Raw genomic sequence first — 13,840 nt, forward strand, 5'->3', positions numbered from 1 at the left:
AGCAGGGGGTGCTCACCTTGCAGTCTGTGTGGGTCCTAATGCCCTACTACAGTGATGGGGACATTATACTGTAAAAAAGGTGTCCTCCTTTGTAAGAGATATAAAACCAAGGCCTGACTCTCCTTGGTCAGTTGATTTAATATATTAAAGTCCAGCATGACTGCCTGTGCTCACAAATATTGTACCAGACTGGGATTCCCTGTTGACATTCCTATGGAAACCAAGTGAACAGCACTGTCTAATTCACTGTCTTTAGTGCAGCACCTTTCTTTAAAATGTCTGCTCTGGTGTCAGTCTTACTGTGACAATATCTTGAATATATCTTGAAGCCTTTCACTTGCTTTTCACAGTATGTGTATCTTTTGAAAAAGCTGCTGGAGCTTTAGATTTTCATAAATTTTCATTTTAACAAAGATTTTCAGATTCTGCCACTTGCCTTGCTTCACTTTGCTTCCCCGTGACTTTGAGTCACATTGCATTATGTAGGAACGGGAAGTCAAAAACTTACCGTGTTAAAATCACTATAACAGGCCACATTTTAAAGGGATAGTACTGTACATACTGAACTGTCCACTAAAATGAACATATATTAACTAACATTTGATCCTTTAAGGTTCCTTCATTTCACAGATCACCTTACAATATGTAATATAAGGTAAGACAAATGTTCATAACTAATCAATAAAAAAGAAGTGCAGTCCTCGTTATAATGTACTATCGAGCAAAGCTTATTGCTTTAACCCCAGCCCAGCCTTTTTAAAAAGCAATTTTTAAGGTAATAATGTGGCAGGAAACAACCCCCTCTGGTGAAACTATATTGAACATAGTCCATTTGCTCTGAATTGCTTTTGTCTGAGATGGAGTTTGAGTGGGAAAGGAACATACCTGGCCTCGGCAGTGGGCAGGCCGGGAGAACAGCTTTGTTGACCAGGATGCTGAGAGCGGCTTTGGCCACGGCCTGCTGCCCTGAGCTGAGGCTCTTGCTGCTGGGAACGTGGCGCTGTGCTGGAGCCCTCCTGACTGTCGCCCTGGAGACAATGACTTCCTGTACCCTGGGAACCACCACGGCATTCCACAGTCTGGACAGCCACCTACACACAGACGCACACCGTGGTTTTGCACACCCATGCAAAAGATAGCACTCCTTAGAGCGACATTATTTCAGCTACTACAAAAACATTTAAAAGCTCTTCACACAGTGGAATATCCTTAAGCCCAGGGCTGTGGTTTTATAAATATAATGCAATGATAGTTTTTCTGCAGGGTTGCTCACTTGAAGAGAATTAAAACTAACATTGATTTACATACATGTAAACATTACATATAAACACATGGCTCACATTTTAACAATCCATTTGGAAAAGTTAAAAGTAAATATCATAAACTTTCTTTACATGAATGGCTACACTGCATCATGTCATTGCACAGATATGTACTGTATTTCAAACATCAGCAACAGACAGGCGTGTGTGCGGACAGACTCACTTTACAACTGCAAGGGGCTGTCCTGGAATGACGGGGCAGGAGAAGAACATGTGGGGTCCAATCAGGGCTTCTGGGGTTCCCAGGCGTGACAAGCAGGAGTTAAGATGCTGCCACACTGAGCAGATCCACGCCACTGTCTTACACAGCAGGTCTGATGTTGGAGGAATCTGACCTTTCATCTTAAAGAAGAAACAGACTCACACTCATTACAAAAGACATTTGGGATCATCTCTTATTAGGCAAATGGAACTGTTTCTGATTAGCATCTTCTAACAGCTCTCTTAATTTGAACCATTCCATTACTAGCATTCTAGTAGTTTTAAAACCTTTATAAACAATGCATTAGAAATGGAGATGATGCATCATGCAGAAACAGTTTGCTGTGCTGCACAGATTTATTATTGTACTGGTGGTTTCAAAAGCCTTAAGATATTTTCTGCTACAGCACTTAAGATATTTTCTGTTACAGGTAAATAAAATATAATCTCGTCATGATAATTAGATATTTTTTTAAACCCTGTACAGGGATACAGTACGTTGCACAAAGGTCCTCCTCATCGTTGCAACTTATAACTCAAAAGTATAGAACATGAGAGCCATTCGGAACAAAATGTAGTACCGTGGACTGGGAGGCCATCTTGTTTTACTGGAGAAGGGTTTTCCTTTTGTCGTCACTCTTGACGAAGCGCGTATTGTGGCACTGTGACCTGGCATGTGACTTTCACAGTGTACTGAAACGCTACTGTCCGTTGCCGGACAGCGTCCTTCCCTGGTGGCAGGCGGACAGCAGTTCTTACCTTATGTATGAGCTTCCTCTTGAGGTGTCGGTGTAGGAGGCCATGGAGCGGCTCCGAGTCCCAGCGCAGCTGCACCCAGCGGAAGTGTTGCTGCATCAGCAGCTCTGCGCCATGGAGGCGTGACTTGGACAGAGTCCCGATCAAGAAGCTCTCCTCCTGGAAGTAATACAGGCCAGAGCTTTCCTGAACTGATGGGAAATATAAAACACAGTGAGATTATATAACTGCCAGGTGGAATAAAGTTTTCTTTTTAGTCAAGAAGATTTTGTAATTGAAGCAATTAGTATTGCCTTGTTATTTTTTTTAAACAACATGGACAGTATATCCACATGTTGCCGTCATCAGTGTTCCCTACAGGAGGGCTTTTGAAAATTTTCTTTTGAAATTAAAGGGTGGCATTATCATGGTGGAACGTGTATGAATTCAAGGGTAGCATAATCATGGTACATAAGCTTTCTACATGAGGCTTAAGCACATGGAGGCGCACAGAGGGAAAGGACATTCTCTTTCTGCTGTGCTACAAAGAGGCTTTTTTTGCCAGCCATCTTGTTAACTCAACTGTTCTGTTTGTTCTCGTGGGGATACTACGAATTACAACTCTGGATTAAAGCCCTGCCTTTTGTCTGAATTAATTATTTACAACACTTTACAGTAAGTGTGGCTGCTCTCTATATTGATCGATGATGTGCTGTGTGGCGGTTGGCAGCTAACAGCACAGCCCTCACCAGGGTTCACGAGGAGCGGGCTGCCTGAGCCCCTGTTTTCCAGGCCTTCACACAGGTCACCCAGGAGCTCAGACAGAGAACCTGCTTTCTCCAGGCCCTCCAGCACAACCACCACGCAACTGCTGCCAGCCTGCTCCTTCACTGGGATCAGAAAACCTGAGACAGAAGACCAGGGATATGGCAGAGAGTCACACAGACAGATAATGGGCCTTCCCTGTCATAAGTGATGTATGTATGCATACTACCATCTGCTGTACCTACAACATGACCTCTACACTCTATATTTATATAATTTCTTGTGTTATAGTAAATTCTTATTTACAATTATAACTATTTTTTAATCATATTATCTTTCTATTCTGTTGTATTAAGCTTTCTGTTCTTCGCAATGCACTATATGTCATACTTCAAAGGTTTATATTGTCACACTAGATTGATTTAATCAGATAAGCTGGTTCTTTTTCTCATTTAAAATTAATGGGCTATGCTGAAGTAATGTTGGAAGCCAGTGTGCAGGCTTAAAGTTGCAATTCCTGCCAGCTATGAAGACAAATGTTAACATGTTAACTTTCTTTAAATTGCAAGGCTGTTAGCAATGTGATTTCAAAACCTCAAAAACTCGCCTTCAAATAACTAAATACAAAATTAATCTTACAATAACAACAAGCAAAAACTAATATACTCTATCTCTAAACTAGTTCTTAAATCAGCCTTTTGCCATCTGTCTGACCTGATGAGTGAATTCTTTCAACTTTCACTCTGGGTAAATGAATCTCAGATGCAGCCACTGCTTTCTTGTACAATCTCACAGAGATGATTACTGTAAATATTCCCTATTTCATTCCACTTCCAGCTCCCCTGCTGTTCAAGGACTTAGCAATCCCAGCTTCCTTAACACTCTCACATAAACAAAATCCCATGATAATGAAGGACTGCACAACATATATAATCAAAAAGCTTAGGCTTAAACATGAAGACTATGTAATGATAATGATGATAATGTAGCTAACTCTCACATTATACTATCAGATCCTATAATGTGGCACCATATTTAGCATTGCCTTTATCTGTATAAATAAGCAGCATCCTTTTAATAATTCATAGCCTCTGTATCACACAGACTTCTGAAATCCTCATTTTGAGCATCCAGTTCTACATTCCTTGTATGATGATCTAAGAAATGAACCAGGTGAATAATGGACTGAATAAAACATTGTTAAAATCATAAAAAAGGTCTTTTGGGGACCCCTTAAAGAGCTGGCTTAACAGAACACCATCTTTCATAGAAGGCCACACGTATTATAAAACATCCCTGCACAGAAGCAAGACCTGAGGACAGCCTTGAAAACACAAGGCTTCATTCCATGATTTATGGTGTGACGCTCTTAGCGACTTTACTGAGACAGAATACATGCCAAATCTGATGCTTAAAAAGGGAGGCTATTTACCACAGTTGATGAAAAACTCCACCAACTGTTCCTTTGATAAGTTGGCATCCACTTCCAGTGTGACAATGTCGCAGCTGATCCCCAATGGTTTTTGCTTGTGCTGAGAAGAAAGAATAGATTATATACCTCTAAACATATACTGTACACAGTCCACAGCAGAATGAACGCACTCATTTCTTATCTTTTATTACCTTTATATACTGTGAAATCTGGTTGGTTATGTACTCCTGGCAGCTTCCTTCTGGCCCGTGAAAGATGACATTGCGGTATTGCTCCACCTATAGGGAAAAAAATACCATATAATACCATATCTGTACACTCAGATGATAGTTATGAAAGCACCATAATGTAATATTTAGTTGTGACAAAAATATATTTATTTGCCAACATCCTGTCATGAAACCTTCCCTCAGTTTCTTGAAACATTTTATCAAATGTTTAGATACTTGGGAACATAGCAAACCTACAGTAATGTAAGCGTGTTATGTGTGCTTCTATTAAAATAACAGTAAGGCACCAGCACAATCCTCACTATATATTATCACTATTGATATCCTCACTATATTATTTTATCTATGAAAGCTTTTACCTAAAAAGGTCCAGCATTGCAAACTTTATTATAAACACAAAGCACAAGTTCAATCATATGTACATAGAGTTGTGACAAGAACGATGATACATCAAATATTAAAAGTTTCACATGAAGGTGGAAATCCTTCAGGTCTGCTATTCACAAAATTGTTACATCATTTCTTAAAAACATCCATAATGTTCACAGGAGGAATGATAACAGAAGTGTCATGTCTTTTAATACAGTCTTATCTGGGTTGGTTGTAAACCTTGTAAACCTACAGTAGCCTGAAACCTTGGTTCAAAGTGTGTAGTTTGCTTTTAATGGTGCGCAGAAATACATTCACAAGTTAAGCGCTGTTATTTATCATGAAACAACTGCAGTACAGGTGACTCTGCACTTCATCATGTCTGCCTAGTCACGGGGAAATGTAATGTGACCACTTCTATCCTGAAGGGCCTGGAGATGAGGAACAACACTGTAATAACCGTGTTGATGGTGTTCTTGTTAAATAGCTAAGAAACCTTTATTTGATAAAGCTGTTAGAAAACAGATGGATGGAAATCTCTAGAAGATATTCCTGTTCAAATTAGTAACCAATAATCAAGCGAGCATGATAATGAAAACTCTTTGAGTGACAATAAACATCGATTGTAACATATCATTTAGCTCAGCCCATTTAAAAGTGAGGTGTTTTTGCACTTTTTCACATTCTGAAGCTCATTTTAAGCTCACTTTAAGCAGTGCCAGATTGTATCAGAGGCTCTGATGCTGCAGCCGAGTGTAGGAGAAAGGAATTCTGTAGAGAAGCACCAGTCAGGTGCAAGTCAGCTCTGCTCAGTCATATGCTTTCGTAAACTGGTTAGTTTAAGCATTAGAAAGATTTTATTTGTTGTCTAATGTACAAAATTTAATGGTTCGTGCCTTTAGTGCACATACAGTACCACCTTTTGATGGGATTCCATTACCTATTAGTGTACAAGAAAGCCCTGTTTGCCATGGAGACATATGGATATTGCTGTTACTTCACATCATATGCAAAGCATGTGTATATTTCACACTGAGAACAGATGTAACCTATTCACACAACTGTTTGTGGGTCAGGAATAAGGTCCTGGCTGCATTGTTATACCCGTATCTAATGGACAGTTCAAGAAATGTTTAGAAGAGATTCCTGTTTAAATTAGTAACCAGTAATCAAACAGGTATGATTGGTTTGAGCTTCCTCCTCTTGCTTGTAACCCGTCTGTAAAGAGCCCCCTCAGCTTCACTAACAGTTAATCTGGCACGTGTGTTATTAAGATTATCGCAACACTTTCATCACCAGCAACATTCGATCCTTCTACAATTATTTGTACCTTTTTAAGTACTAAACACTGAATCACACAATTAAATTGTGAAAGGATGTGAGTTTAAATTATATTTGGAGAACCAACAAAAACAGCACTCGAATTTCCCAAAACAGAAATGCAAAATTTAGAAAATAACCCATTATTTAATTTTTTGTGATATCATAAAAGCACTCAAAAAACGACTGGAAGTCTTGAGTCTTGAGATCAGTGTATAAATCCAACTACAGTGTAAGTACAGTGCACTACTTTTTTTATGAGTTGATACATATTGATAAAAATTCCTTCTTTAACTTTTTAGGCCACATTTAATACATGAGAATGTATTTCAACATTATTTTGCTACTGTATATTCAAATACATGATTTTATCTTCAGTATCACAGTGTTTACTACAGTCTACACACCAGATAACCACAAATAAGCGCAGTTACTGCATTTCGTTAGAAATAAAACTCATTTCAAAATATACTGGTAGAAAAAAAAATGCAACCATTTCTGGAATGAAAATACTAAAGTTATAGCTTATTTACTTTCACAAAAAGTTGTCAATTTGTTTAAAGCCCTGTAGCGGCGAGGCTTAATAATAAGGCAGAATTAAGTGTTTCTGAGCTTCCCAAATGAGGCCCCATTTCTCTGTTCATCTCTGTGGTGCAGCCACAGAGAAACTATTCATGCAAGATGATTTAAGGTTTCCTAGGACAGCTCCCAAAGGGGGATGCACTTAGCTAAGTCTGGCTATCATGATCAATGGTCATCCACTGGCGCCTATCAGTCTAGGGAGTGCCGGATGGACATCTGGACTGCATTACTAAGTGTCAGGACTAAGTGACTCATATCTCACCTTGATCAACCAATCAGGGACTGGTAGGGCTGAGTAACCCACGTGGGACTCTGATGCCCATGGAACTTTCAGCCAATCAACAAGCTGAAGTTCCTCCAGGTAAAAACAGGCAACACAGGCCTGGAGATTCAGATTCAACAAGAGATTCAACAAGATTCAGATTCAACGAGATTAAGATTCGGGAGATTCAGTAAGATTCTGGAGAGGATTCTGTGGACTGTTCTAAAGGGAATTCAAAGGAGAATTCCAGGGCAGGACATTCTCGCAGCGCGCCTCCTGACCATCCCGAGACTCAGCCCGGACAACCACGGAACGGCCAGTGTGTCCGAGTGCCAGAACTTTCCTTTGTTCTAAGAGTCTAGAGTGGAGGTTGCCAGAGAGTAACCAGCAGCAGGCCTCGTGGACAGGTCAGAACTGTGGACAGCTGAATCACTATTCAGAACTAGCTCTTCATCAGGAACGAACCGGTCCTCTTCCTGACTTGCTGGGATCCACAGTCATCTTTTCTCCTGTGCACAAACTTTGCTAGTTAAAGCCAACACTAACTAGCCGGTCAGTGAGCATCTGCAGCGCACCGTCGCAAGCCGCACAGCACAGCCTGGCACGGAGCCAGAGAGCGCGGATTGGACAGCAACAAGCCTGCAGCTGATTGTTTGTGCCTGCAGGAGATCTGAATCCCCAGAAATTGGATGAGTATTCAACTTCAATGCATTACAGCTCGAGAATTCAATTGTTATCCCAACCAGTTGATATCAATTTAATTCCTAAGAGTTATGTACTTGTTTTGAGTATCTAATGTAGAAGTTGTAACCAAGTTCACTTTACGAAACGGTCTTAATGAATGATATACTGAACGTATGTCCTCTTGATGTGTAACACTTCGTAACTGATTGAATATATACCTTTTGTATTCTGATAACCCTCTCGATAAGATCTGTTAGGTTTACATGCATATTCTATGTATTAATAAATTTATCCTCGTGTATTAGTACCTGTGTGTGCGCGTTGTTTGAGTTATGTCGCGTGGTTGGATTCTAAAGCCATCAAAAGAATCAACTTTGTGATTTACTGCTACAATTGAAAATTGTCTCAGTAAATGCCCAAACCCTACAGAACTGGTGCCTTCAGAGAGCCACTATGATTACATATTTGGCGTCCCTGAACGGCTATGAAACACCACATTTATGGCGTCCCTGGGTGGGCCGTGGCAAGACTGAAATGAATCAACCAAGCGGAATAATTCATATAAAACGCCGCGGGTTTCATACACGATAATACAGTGTGCTGAAAGCCGAAAGGAAAAAAGTTCCCCTTGCTCTTTAAGCAGTGCTTGATTGTTTTGTGATCTTTTGCAATCTACCGGGTTGATTGCATACTTGATCTTGTGGTTTTCTGTGGTTAAACTGTGATTTCGTACTTAAAAGTAATACTCTTTAAGTTTAACGATGGTTGCTAAAAGGTCTGAATTCGAGTCGCTATTAAGCACTCTCTCTAGCAGCGACAAGTCTGACCACGATCTCCGTCATATCTCCGTCAGCGGAGAAGCTAGGAGAATAAACCTCCATTCTCTGAGAGAGCTAGCGAAGGACATAGAGAGATTTGACCCCGCAGTGTCAGAGAATAATATCGAGAGTTATATTCAAGACCTCAGGTATAACCTGCAGTACCTGCCAAACGCCACAGAACAGGAGAAAGTGTTTCTGGTCAGGAAAACTACCAGCAGAGCTGTACATGAGTGGATGGCTAGGCAGATGAAAGAAGTCTGTAATGACTTTGAGCAGCTATGTCAAGCACTTATCGAAGAATACAGTGCGTTTATTGACCCGACTGCCGCGATAGCCGCCGCCCTTAACATTAAGCACGAGAGAGCAGAGTCCCCTCGCGAATATTACGAGAGACTTAGACGAACTTATTTTGCAGGGCGAAATTATGAGGGTTGCGAAGAGAACACACATTTCAAGGGTTTATTCATTGCGAATCTCCACCCGTCAGTCAGAAAGATGATCTTAATGCATACAGATGCACAGACCATGAAAATGACTGATATTAAGAGATTCGCGCAGAAAGCCTGGGAGTATGATGTCCAAAGTCGCTCTGAGCAAAAAGCTGCTAAAGCGACTGTGTTCGCCGTCAGAGCCAGCAGGGTTAATTCCCCCCTGCTCGAAGGAGCACAGGCTCCTGAGCTGGCTAAGCCCCGTTCCAAAGCACTCACACAGGACCGCACCCAGCGTCCTAAGTGCCATGAGAACACCGGGGGAGGGAAAGGGCTAGAAAAGGCTGAACAAAAGGATTCAGTAGCCACCCGCCTGGCCAGGCTTGAACAAGCTTTATTAGGACAGGAACAACCGCTCCCCAAGGCTGCCGGAAGCGTGAATGAGCTGATACTCTCCACTGGAGGAGGCGGAGACCCGCCCCCTCCCACTCCCTCAGTCTATCTGATTGAGCGGAAGGGTTCCTGCCTGGATGAGGTCAGCCACTCCCAAGCGAGTGCTGACTCCACCCCTGAAGTCACAGAGCAGGCAGTAAAACACAGAGGAAAAGCACGAAGCTTTTACCTCAAGGCTGCCATGGGAGATGTCTTACCCAGTGAGACACTGATTGACACTGAGGTTGAAAGGTGTTTGATGTCACACGGCAAGCTCAAACGGGTTGAAAAAGAAAAGGGCATGCGACTCAGAGTGGAACCTTTGGTGGATCACCAGAAAGGCAAAGTGTGGAAACAGGTCAAGGCTCCTAAGCCTTCTGTACAGAAGGAAAGGGGGGCCAAGAGGCAGACTGTGCTTACACAGTGCCCACCGAACACAGAAGCCTATGCGGAGATTCCTTCTGTTCCCTCTGGACAAGAAATAAAAATATTTTCTTGTTCCCCGGATATACAGGGAAGTCGTGCCCTGGCCAAGGTCCCAACAGCCTCCATGCCACAGGAGCGGTGCTCCGAGCAGCCGCCTGATCCACCAGGTAAAGCACACACCTTTTACATCCCTAAAGAGGAGCAGATCTCCCCACCTGGCGATGAAAAGGAGCTTTCCCTGTGCACCCTGGCACCCAAGAGGGGTCAGGACCACCACCCTGCAGTGGTGGAAGGGATCCAGATGGCAGGAGAGCAGGTTGGTGATGTAGCCCTCGCCCTTAGCCCTGAGAGGTCCTCTATTAGTGAGGATCTGCTTGAGCAGCTGTCACGGGGCCACCGCCAGGTGCCCCTGGTGCAACATTCACAGGTTAGACAGGAGGTCCAGCTGGACGCTGAGACTACTGCGCTGTGGACACACCTGATCCCAGATGCCGATTCCCTCTGCTGTGACCCAGGGAACCTGCAGTCAGGTAACATTATTTCTCACAACTACCAGGTAGTGAGTGAGACTGACCTGATTGTTCCTGCCTCAACGGCAGGGTTGCCAACACACCCAGTCCCCCAGAAGGGACAGGGAATGAAAGCCGAGCCGGTTTTCTTACAGCCACCAGCTCAGTCTGTCAGTCTGAGTCTGACCAACAGTGGTTCAGCCAGACTGGAGCTGGATGGTCAAGTCACCCGCCTGCCAGTGCAGGACATCGCAAAGAGGGGTGTCAGAATCCCCGCCTGCACTGACATGGGCCTGGTGGGTGATAGCGAGTTCGAAGACAATGAACTAGCTATCCCAGTGCTGGGGCAGCTCCCTGAACCCCTAGCGAGGGAAGGGGGGAGCGAGCAGGTGTCCTACACCCACGCCCAGCTAACGATTGTAAACATGCCGATAGAGGGATTCCTCAATCAGGAAGTGTGCAGGGTGGACCTGAACAGTGAGAATGGGATAACAATCCCAGATCACTCAGGTGCTCCAGATGACCACTCAGCCGAGGGTCAGGCATGCTCCACCGCTGCACCGCCCCCTGCAGGTTTCCTAGAGCACAGGCATGAACAAATCGAAAAAGTAGATGCCCTGGAAAAGGAGGAGCAGCATCAGCAGCTGCGTCAGATCTCCCCAGATTTCCAGGATGTTGGTGCCCAAGATGCCACATGGCATACTGAGAAAGACACCATGTACACGCTGCGCCAGCTTAGAAAGGCGACAGTCACTCAGAAGGAGATGACTGGGATCAGCCACCCGAAAAGACTTTTGGGAGGACTGATTGCTGCCGCCACTGTTGCACGTTTGCTTTTTCTGGTAGGTTTGTGTGCTACTGGCACTCTCACCCTGACTGCCCCAAGAAGGCAGGTGTCAGAGATGCCAGAGGGTAGTGACAGACTGTATCGACAGCATCAAAAGTTGGAAAGCTTAGGGAAAACCCTACAGGCAATTTCCTATGCAACAGGGTTAAACCTTATTCCCCAACCAGTGGACATGATTGTTGGTGTTATACAGTGGGTTTATGCTTGTGTGCAACAGGCCAGAATGTTGACACAAGACCTGTTAAGGGAGCTTAGTGCCACTGTAGCCAGTCTAACCACGGCACAATTCCCAACCCACTTGATTCCACTCTTCTCAGTAGAGGAGTGTGTGACATTAACCCCATCGTTCATAGCTCACCCAGAAGGCAAACCAAGATTGAATTCGGTTCCAAATCTTGAGATGGGTATGGCTACCAAAGCTATCCATTGGCTGTGTCTAAACGATTCACCAATGAAGGGTGTAAAGCTACTAACGAGCAGAGGAAGGTTAATGAACCCCATGAAGAGCAGGTGGGAAGTAAATGGCTGGTCAGCACACCACGTTTAACTGACACTGTGACTTGTGACAGGCATGATGCAGCTACCTAATAAAACAGTTCCTTTAAGTTCCTGAGGAGGCCATAGTACAGCATGGTAACTTAACACTGTACGGTCTAGAACCAGACAACATAAGACCAAACTTGAGGTCATGGATGCCTTCAGGTGCCACACTAAGGAATTGGATAGAAATCCAAGAAACAGTAAGCCCTGAAGAGGTACAGGTAGTTAGTTTGCTTTAATGGAACAAACCTCCAAACCACCCTAGCAGATACCCAACACAGGTGTTGTGGTTTATCGGGGGGCTGGGAACAGGAACTGGTGTTATTGTAACACTGCTGCCGGGTAGCTGGATCATGACTGACAGTGTACTCTGAATGATGTACTCTTACATCAAGATGTACTCCGGGTAGCATGAATGAGTCAAAGGTAGCATGCCAAAAGAAAGGAAGTGACTTCTCCCCAAATATCTACCACAGAGGTATCAGATATTGACAGTGAACTTCCTGATGTGTTATTCCTAGACTTAGATAATGTCTCCTACCGTGTTTATACATACTCCAGATGTTATTCATCCTGTTTGTATCCAATGCTGGTTCCGGTATGAATTCTCGAGGAGTAATGTAGACATTTAAGATTAATGTTCTAATGGCAAGGGACATCACTTAACTCTGTTTTGTTTTGAAGGCAACAACGCCTCAGGACCTCGTGACCTTCAAAAAGGGGGGATATGTAGCGGCGAGGCTTAATAATAAGGCAGAATTAAGTGTTTCTGAGCTTCCCAAATGAGGCCCCATTTCTCTGTTCATCTCTGTGGTGCAGCCACAGAGAAACTATTCATGCAAGATGATTTAAGGTTTCCTAGGACAGCTCCCAAAGGGGGATGCACTTAGCTAAGTCTGGCTATCATGATCAATGGTCATCCACTGGCGCCTATCAGTCTAGGGAGTGCCGGATGGACATCTGGACTGCATTACTAAGTGTCAGGACTAAGTGACTCATATCTCACCTTGATCAACCAATCAGGGACTGGTAGGGCTGAGTAACCCACGTGGGACTCTGATGCCCATGGAACTTTCAGCCAATCAACAAGCTGAAGTTCCTCCAGGTAAAAACAGGCAACACAGGCCTGGAGATTCAGATTCAACAAGAGATTCAACAAGATTCAGATTCAACGAGATTAAGATTCGGGAGATTCAGTAAGATTCTGGAGAGGATTCTGTGGACTGTTCTAAAGGGAATTCAAAGGAGAATTCCAGGGCAGGACATTCTCGCAGCGCGCCTCCTGACCATCCCGAGACTCAGCCCGGACAACCACGGAACGGCCAGTGTGTCCGAGTGCCAGAACTTTCCTTTGTTCTAAGAGTCTAGAGTGGAGGTTGCCAGAGAGTAACCAGCAGCAGGCCTCGTGGACAGGTCAGAACTGTGGACAGCTGAATCACTATTCAGAACTAGCTCTTCATCAGGAACGAACCGGTCCTCTTCCTGACTTGCTGGGATCCACAGTCATCTTTTCTCCTGTGCACAAACTTTGCTAGTTAAAGCCAACACTAACTAGCCGGTCAGTGAGCATCTGCAGCGCACCGTCGCAAGCCGCACAGCACAGCCTGGCACGGAGCCAGAGAGCGCGGATTGGACAGCAAGAAGCCTGCAGCTGATTGTTTGTGCCTGCAGGAGATCTGAATCCCCAGAAATTGGATGAGTATTCAACTTCAATGCATTACAGCTCGAGAATTCAATTGTTATCCCAACCAGTTGATATCAATTTAATTCCTAAGAGTTATGTACTTGTTTTGAGTATCTAATGTAGAAGTTGTAACCAAGTTCACTTTACGAAACGGTCTTAATGAATGATATACTGAACGTATGTCCTCTTGATGTGTAACACTTCGTAACTGATTGAATATATACCTTTTGTATTCTGATAACCCTCTCGAT

General features: G+C 43.6%; 1 protein-coding gene across 2 annotated transcripts in view; it reads right to left on the bottom strand.

Moving 5' to 3' along the window:
• Positions 1 to 13,840, bottom strand: part of cttnbp2 (cortactin binding protein 2) — a 90,373-nt gene that overhangs the window by 8,814 nt on the left and 67,719 nt on the right. For both annotated transcript variants that reach the window (XM_088924334.1, XM_088924335.1), the window contains exons 13-18: positions 4,647 to 4,733; positions 4,456 to 4,555; positions 3,008 to 3,163; positions 2,283 to 2,470; positions 1,486 to 1,664; positions 886 to 1,091 (exon numbers count right to left, since the gene is read on the bottom strand). In XM_088924334.1, the coding sequence (XP_088780460.1) occupies positions 886 to 1,091; positions 1,486 to 1,664; positions 2,283 to 2,470; positions 3,008 to 3,163; positions 4,456 to 4,555; positions 4,647 to 4,733 (916 nt within the window). The remainder of the gene's footprint in view (positions 1 to 885; positions 1,092 to 1,485; positions 1,665 to 2,282; positions 2,471 to 3,007; positions 3,164 to 4,455; positions 4,556 to 4,646; positions 4,734 to 13,840) is intronic.

This window comes from Atractosteus spatula, chromosome 8, assembly GCF_055471065.1.
Source record: "Atractosteus spatula isolate fAtrSpa1 chromosome 8, fAtrSpa1.hap1, whole genome shotgun sequence".
Lineage (NCBI taxonomy): Eukaryota > Metazoa > Chordata > Actinopteri > Semionotiformes > Lepisosteidae > Atractosteus > Atractosteus spatula.